The 8,514-nt window shown below is 42.2% G+C and overlaps 1 protein-coding gene across 10 annotated transcripts in view; it reads right to left on the minus strand.

The window, feature by feature from the left end:
• The window catches only part of CEP120 (centrosomal protein 120), a 77,360-nt gene extending 74,431 nt beyond the window's left edge, over positions 1-2,929 (minus strand). For 4 of the 10 annotated variants that reach the window (XM_073994107.1, XM_005557626.4, XM_073994108.1 and 1 more), the window contains exons 1-2: positions 2,626-2,707; positions 2,289-2,369 (exon numbers count right to left, since the gene is read on the minus strand). Coding sequence is in view for 4 of the 10 variants with exons in the window: in XM_005557626.4 (XP_005557683.3) it covers positions 2,289-2,337 (49 nt within the window). In the remaining 6 variants the exon portion in view is untranslated. Of the gene's footprint in view, positions 1-2,288; positions 2,708-2,853 lie in introns of those variants that run through there. The other 6 variants (XM_005557628.4, XM_073994109.1, XM_073994106.1 and 3 more) reach the window with 3 other exon arrangements.
• Positions 2,930-8,514: the final 5,585 nt, after the last annotated feature.

An 8,514-nucleotide genomic window follows, 5' to 3' on the forward strand; every position in this document is an offset into this window, starting at 1 on the left:
GCATTTCAGAAAGATTATCCCCAGTGAGTAATGGAGGAAGTCTAGATGTTTCTGGAAAGGAAGAAAACATTCAAGAATCAGACTATTGAAAAGATTATTACAATAAGTTAGGTGGATGATGAGCGCCCCTTACCAAGGCACTCACAATGGAAACTCATTCATTCAAAAACTTACATGTAGAATCTATTATTATTCAGAAATAAAATCAATTTTACATGGTGACCATCTGGAAGTTAGAAATGGAGAGTGAATCCAGGCTGAGGATGACTCCTAGGTTCTTGGCTTGAGGCAACAGCATGGTTATGATGAATGGAAATACAGTACAAACAAAAGAGAAGAATAGTTTGGAGGAAGGACCACATGCTAGTTTCGGGTATGTTTGTGGTAACAACCTAACTGACATCCTTGACTCCAGGTTCTCTTCCTTGCACACTGCTACTAAACTGAACTCGAGAAAAGCATTCTATTTAGGAATACATGAGGCCAATCTATTTCTTAGAACATTAATTCTAAACTGGCTTTCAAGGCCCATTTGCTCTAGTTGTACAAGCTCATTTCTTACCATGACATTTCTAAATATTCACCCTGGTCATCTTGCTGATCTTTTCAATGTTCCACCCACCATGCTCACCCTGGCACAAGTTACTTGGTTGGGAATCAAGCTGGTCAGAAAGACCTTGACTGCTAACGTTTTTAGTTTAAGCCTGAGGCTCTCACTTGAAACTTTGTATCAGGAATATTAACACACATGGCAGGGCTCTCCCAGTTAGCACTAACAGGCCTCTCTCAGGACCCCATTTTCTGCTGCTCTAAAACCAGCTTCCCCAAATGAACTGCATGTATGTCCTGGGTTGTCAGATTGGCCTGGGTCGTCCATAGAATTCAACTGTCACATATCTAAAGCTCACTTATTACTTAAAGAACTTCAGCCATCCCGCCCACCCTACCCTCAAACCTATATTTACAATCCATATCACATATTTTAAATATTATATTATACCCCAACATATTGTGTCCTGTGATCTCCCCACATGGACAGACCTCTACATCCTTGGAGGGAAAGTAGATGTTTGTTTTCTCATAGCATGGTCAGTTTTAAGTCTAAAAAGTGTTGTTAACCAAATTTGAAGGTTATTTCAGTCCTGCGTTTTTAAACAATAAGTAACCTAACAGCTAATAGTGCTCCAAATCTTTATGGCTTCTGGTCAGTCTCTTGTCCCAAAATTCAAAGATTAGGATTACAATGTTTCATTGCTCTCGTCCCTCACACAGCGCCAGGCCTTCATAAAATACTCTCCCATGGGGGAAAGAATGCAGCCAGGCCTCTGCTCTGGCTCAAGATGACTCCTTCTTAACATATTATTCGTAAAGTGTCCTCAATTCACCTGTTATCTCCTCTGCTCTCCACTTTCTTGCAAATCTGTTCTCCAACTACACTGAACGTAAGCAACATTTACTGAATGAATATAATGAAGCAAGGCAAAACGTGTCTTGCTTTTCCATACTTGAAGTGCTCTCTGCTCTTCCCTTTGCCTGGAATGCCCTTCCCTTTTTCACCTGACAAATTCCTAATCATCTGTAGGACCCAAAAAAACGCCACCTCCTCTGGTGAATCTTCCCCAGTTTCCTCAGACAGAGGTGGTCATTCATCAGGGTCTTTCATATCCCGATGAATTATTTGCTGACACACTCTCCAAGCTACATCCTTAGCTTTTTAGAATCAGAACTGTTATTATTACATTCCCAGCACAGTGTCTGACACTCAATGAGTCCCCAATAAACAAATGTCATTCACCCAAAACACACTTTTTAAGAAATGTATAATATACCCTCTTAAGAACTGTAGTCCCCTGAGTCCTCCACCAAGACGTGTAAAGGCAATTGCCTCCGCAACACTCTGGAATTGCAGGAAACCTGTATTCAAGTCAAAGCTCTTACAAGTGCTATTATTGGGAACCGCTGATCAAAACGCGCTTCTCAGGACCACGTTCAGCTCATATATAAAAGCCATCGACGTGCTGCTTTGGATGAAAATCGTTTTCTCTAGATTCTCTGGGGCTATGGCTAGTCACGCTAAATATCACTTATTCCTAATAGCGCTCATATCCCTGGAGAGATTTTTAAATCAATTGCCTAACAGACTTCACTACGTACAACTTTGAACAAGTCTGTGGGGACCATAAAAACACAGATGACAGGGTTCTTAAGGTTAACAAGGCCTCGGTCCCACACTAATCTTTTAAAACTCGGGAGGCAGCAGTTGCAAAAGCAAGCCTCAGGCCGCTCACCTTCTAGGATGGACACGACGATGAGCAGTTGGTCGGATTTGGAGACCATGGTTGCGGTGGGCGGTCTGGGGGCGAAGTCGCCTGGGGGGAAGTGAGGTCCAGGTAAGTCGCGGGTAATCTGAGACCCCCGGCGGGACCCCCACTGCCCGCCCCGGGTCCCGGTCCCTGATGCCCGGACCCCGCTCCGCAGCCAGGTCCCACCGCCGTCTGCTGCAGCGCGCCCGGCTCCTCTGCCCCGAGCCGCCAGCCCAGACCCTAACTCTGCCCCGACTCAAGGAAAAAGCCGCTCTGCAGCCCTGCCAGTCTGCAGGCAGAGACTAGCCCGCCGCCCGAGGACCTTTTGCCGCCTGCGTAGCCGCTTTTCAAACGCCCCGGCGGCCGCAGCGGCAGCCGCCGCGCCCAGCTTCCGCCTAGCAACCAGGCCCGCAGGCCCAGTGCCCAGGGGAGGTTGGAGGACAAAGGGTGATAGAGACAGAGCAGTCAAGGCTAGAACGCCCGTCAGCGAGCTTCGCCTCCCGCCCTTTTACGCTCTGTTCCAGAGCCCTAAGGGGGACGCCTTCATTACCTCACAGCGCCCTCTGCTAGCCGGACGGGGAGAGGCGGACGACTTGGTGTGGGACCAGCTGCGCAGGCGCACTACTGCTGTAAACGCTTCCTGAAACTGCGTAGCCTATAAGGAGCAAGAGTGTAGCGTATTACGTGCTTTGTGCCTCAGCGACAACCTGAGAGTTGTGTTAGTGGGAATTAAAAAAACAAAAAAACCTAGCTTAGTTGAGGCACCCAGTGTCAACACTGCTTTAAAAATTAAATCACAGAAAAATAATAACTTAAATCTAAACTCTAAAGTCCCTAAATCGTGCTCACGCGGCACCTCAAATTTCCAACCTTTGAAAACAAGTAGCGTCAATACGGTAACCACAGTACTTGTTGCAGCTGACGTAAACTCCCCGAGAATTTCCTGTCCTTAGAAATTCCCCCTAAAACAAAAACATTGTCACGTGGGCAATGAAATATAAAGGTATAGGTTCTTCCACCCCCGATCACAAAGTTACTAGCAAAGTCAAAACCAAACATAAACAAGGCATTGAGATGCTGTCTGCCGATCCTTTCCACTTAACGTCTCCCAAATTCAGACTTAAGAAATGGTTCAAGACTTGTAAAGGGAACGGCCTCCTAAATACTACTCAAATTGCATGAAGCATGTATTCAAGTCAAAGGCAAAATTCTTTTGGAGGTTATCTAGCTTGAAACCTAAATAACCAAATTGGTTGGAGCGATCGTGGACACTATTAAGTTTGGGAAAGATTCTGCTTCAGAAAACAAAAGTAAATCATAATAGAAAAATAAAGCTGTAGAGATGGCACTAGGTAGTGAACATAAGTCCGGCTTCTCCTATTACTTTCTTGTTTTGTAAATGTAGAAGTTATTTTGAGAGCAAATAATACAACATCACTATTGTTTTCTTCTTCCTCTTCTTCTTCTTTCTTCTTTGCTTTCTGCCCAAAAGAAAAGGAGAAATATGTGGAGATTGGACTAATTACTTCTAAGGTCCTTTCAGGTCCTGTCACAGGCATTCTTAAAATGAAGCACTATTCAATGTAAAATCAAAGTAATGATCTACTTTGCATTCATCATTGAACAATGCATGATTTTTGTGGAAGATGTCAAACATACTTTAAAGAAAGCAGAATGATATAATGAACCCCCAGGTACCCAGACCCCAGCTTCGACAATTAACAACTTAAGACCAATCATCTTCATCTGTTATATTATTTTTAAGGAAATCCCCAACATCACATCAATTCATTTTTTTGGATACGTACTTCTAAAAGATGAAGACTTTTTGGCCAGACGTGGTGGTGGCTCACGCCTGTAATCCCAGCACTTCGGGAGGCCGAGGTGGGCGGATCACTTGCATCAGCAGTTCGAGACCAACCTGGCCAACATGGCAGAACTCCGTCTCTACTAAAACTGCAAAAAGTAGCCAGGCGTGGTAGTGCAAGCCAGAAATCCCAGCTACTTGGGAGACTGAGGAACAAGAAAACCGAGGCACGAAAATCGCTTGAAATCAGGAGGCAGAGGTTGCAGTGAGCCAAGATCATGCCACGGCACTCCAGCCTGGGCAACAGAGAGAGACTCAGTCTGGGGGAAAAAAAAAAAGATAAACACTTTTTAAAGAATCTTAAAATATTAAATATTTAACCACAATCCCATTGTTACACCTAATAATTAACAAAAATTTCTTAATCCCATTAAATATACACTGTTCAAATTTCTCTGATTGTCTAATAATTTTTTTGCAGTTTTTTTTTCAAATCAGGATCCAAACAAATTCCAAAATACAGTGATTGGTGTGTCTCTTGTCCTTTTTAATGTCTATGGTTAGGCTTTGTGCCCTGACTCAAATTTCATCTTGAATTGTAATCCCCACAACCCCCACGTGTCGAGGAAGGAACCAGGTGGAGGTAATTGAATCATGGGGGTGGTTTCCCCCATGCTATTCTCCTGACAGTGAGTGAGTTCTCAGGTGATCTGATGGTTTTATTAAGTGCTCTTCTCCCTTTACTCACTCACTCTTCTTCTTGCTGCCTTGTGAGGAAGGTGCCTTGCTTCCCCTTTGCCTTCTGCCATGACTGTAAGTTTCCTGAGGCCTCCTCAGCCATGCTGAACTCTGAGTCAATTAAACCTCTTTCCTTTTGAAATTACTCAGTCTTGGGCAGTTCTTTATAGTAGTATGAAAACAGACTAACGCAGGTACCCAGTCCTACTTTTTTTTCTTGAAATTCTTTATTGAAGAAACTGGTCGTGTCTGCAGTTTACCAGTCTAAATTTTGTTGTATAATACCAGTGTTGTGGTTTAACATATCCTCTGTTGAGAGGTCTAATAAATACGTACACATTAACAACACTTAAAGATTAGGAAACAAATTAACAACAAGCAAATATAATGTTGTCAGTGGTGTAAGCCAGTACTCAGCATTATAGACAAAGAGAGGCCCAAGTACCTCTGATGGATAGAATACCCCGGAAGATCAGCGTTTGGGACCTACCTCTGCTATTTGCATGCCAGGTGACCTTAAGCAAATCACTTTACCTCTTTGAGCCTCAGTTTCAGCTATAAAATGATAGTATGCATGGTTCTTTAGTACAGGACTTAAATGTAGTAAATGCCACCTAGTTGTTATATTTTTATATGAACAATCTCAGACCTTTAAGTAGTAGCTGTGAAAAGAGCCAGGAACTGTCCATCAGCATACCTTGTTGTTTTGCTTTAGGATATCCAGAAGGGCTTCAAACCTAGATTATAAACCATTACTGTATGCCATAGAATAGTTTTAGGTCATAAAAAATCTGACAATTATTAAAATTAAAGAAACGAACTTTTTCATGTAGTAAATTTCACATGATTCCCTTTATTTGGATTTTCCTCATGAACAACATTATTACTCCTAAAATCACTTCAGCACAGCTACTGAAAAGTCACCAATTTAGTTGGCCTGGTGCTGTCTTTAACAGAATGTACAAAATCAATGATACAAAATTCCCCATCTAGAAATGGAATTATAATCCTATCATCATCTATATCTGTTATTCTATAATCTAATTTCCTTTCATATGTGATATTAAACAGTAGTGACTTCGGTTCTAGTATAAATCATCACATTTAAGCTTAGATTTATGAGGGAAAATCTTGTTATAAGTTTATAAAGTACCAATTACTGCTTCAAAATATGAAAGTAAATGCTAGTAACATGTAATTTTTATCTATAAGACAATATGAGATTTATTACACTATAAGCTTATAAATTTAAACTGACAGGTTTTTTTATTTTATTTATTTATTTTTTGAGATGGAGTCTTGCTCTGTCACCCAGGCTGGAGTGCAGTGGTACGCTCTTAGCTCACAGCTCACTGCAACCTTCGCCTCCAGGGTTCAAGTGATTCTCCTGCCTCAGCCTCCTGAGTAATTGGGATTACAGGTGCACACCACCACATCTAGCTCATTTTTGTATTTTTAGTAGAGATGGGGTTTCACCGTGTTGTCCAGGCCGGTCTCAAACTCCTGACCTCAGGTGATTCTCCTGCTTTGGCCTCCCCAAGCGTTGGGATTACAGGCATGAGCCACCACGCGTGGGTGAAACTGACAGGCTTGACTAAAGGCTTGATTCTGAATTCATTAGTTTGTCAACCTAGTAACTAATCATATTAGGTGGCTTTCTAGTTCCATAACTTTCTATCAAAAAAAGAACAAAACAAAGCATTTTGACATATTTTAAGCCTTTCTTTGCTGTAGCTATTTTACCTTTTGGGAAAACATTTTACTTTGTAGTAGTTCTCTATATTTTTTCTCTTTAACCACTTCTGTCGACCACCACAGGAGGAATTATGAGCTATATTTCTCTTCCTCAGCCTTTTCCACTGTATACACAAAAATACACATACACTTCATAAAATTTTAGGCAAGCTCCCAAAGACTAATAAAATTAGCACGTCTATTGAATAATTGCAGTTTGTAAAAGCTTGGTGCCAGACCCAACTTCAAGAGGTGCTTCTAAAATTACTACATTAGAAAGGGAATGGGAGTAAAAGTGATAACTAGTCCTCATCGCTTAGTGTCAAGAAGACAGAACCTTTCAATTCAGGATTTACTGTAATTAAACTTGGCAATTAATTTGGGCATCTTTGATCCCTGGAAGTAGGGCCTCTATCATCTATCATAAGAGAGGCAGGATAACCCAGTATCAAAGAGCCATATGTCCCTGAATTTCAAGTAGCATGACTTATGAGCTTTGTGACGGCCAAGTCACTTATCTCTGAACCTCAGTTTTTCCATCTGTAAAACAGGTTATTAGTCCTTTCCTCACATGGTTTTTGTCAGAATTAAATGGGATTGCTTCTGTGAGGGACCTAGGCCACTATGAAATCTCCAAATGTGGTAGCTAGTTTTATTGTTAGTATGGAGGGATAATTTGTTGTGGGATTATTCTGATATTTGTTCCCTTTCTTTGGTTCTACGAAGTTAACCAGACCCTTTATATTCCCTCACCTTGGCCTATATTTATGTTCTATTGGTGATATCCCCAAAACAGCTCCTCTCTCCCTGGCTGCTTTTAATTTTTGTGGGCACATAGTAGGTATACATATTTATGGGTTATGTGAGATATTTTGATTCAGGTCTGCAATGCATAATATCTCCTTGACTTCTGTGAAAGACCACAGTAGAGCATGCCAAAGTCAAACCATCCTGCAGGTCAGGTGTGATCAAGTAGTGAAGCGGGGTGAGGGCAGAAGTATGGCACACAGCTGTCTCAAGGAGGAGCCCTGCTCTGCTCCAGCTGATCATTGCCATGCAATAAGACAGATTGTAAGTTTCATAAGGAGATAGAATTATAGATTTTTTATGTGAACTCATGCAATTTTTAAATGCCAGTAATGAAATTTAGTTTAAAAACAAAAAGCAGGCCAGGTGCAGTGGCTCACACCTATAATTACAGCACTTTATGAGGCTGAGGCAAGCAGATCACTTGAGGCCAGGAGTTCAAGACCAGCCTGGCCAACATGGCCAAACCCCATCTCTATGAAAAATACAAAAATTAGCTGGGCATGGTGGTGCACACCTGTAGTCCTGGCTACTCAGGAAGCTGAGGCATGAGAATTGCTTGAATCTGGGAGGCAAGGTTGCAGTGAGCCAAGATTGCATCAGTGCATTTCAGCCTGGGTGATAGAGCAGGGCTCTGTCTCAAAAAAACAAAACAAAGCAAAATAAAACAAAAAACACTGCATGAGCCAGACCAAACACTTCTGCCAGCCACAGGTTAGTTACCTACAGCCAAATTCATTGAGATGGTTGTGATAGGTGTCAGGGGAAGAGAAAAGAGAGCAGTAAATAAAAGAGATTGCCTACAGCTAGGAAGAAACAGGATGAATGAAAGTATAGTGGAGACCAACATTCCACTCCTTGGCAGAGTCTTGGAGAGGGGACAGACACAGAAAGTGGCCCCGTGGGAACCCTAGGGAAGTGAGACGTTAGGTCCTGGTTTATCATCCTTGGCATAGATTCTTATGCCCCTAATTTGATGGACTCAGCAGGTTGGCTTGGATATTAGTCAGCTTATCAGTGACCAGCAAGGCAAGAGCCAGCAAGGCCTCCCCCAATATTTGCTCTGTGTGAGAACTCCAACACCTTTGCCCAACACTGTGTATGTGGAGAGGGAAGCCCCAGTGA

This window comes from Macaca fascicularis, chromosome 6 (assembly GCF_037993035.2).
Source record: "Macaca fascicularis isolate 582-1 chromosome 6, T2T-MFA8v1.1".
In the NCBI taxonomy this organism is placed as follows: domain Eukaryota; kingdom Metazoa; phylum Chordata; class Mammalia; order Primates; family Cercopithecidae; genus Macaca; species Macaca fascicularis.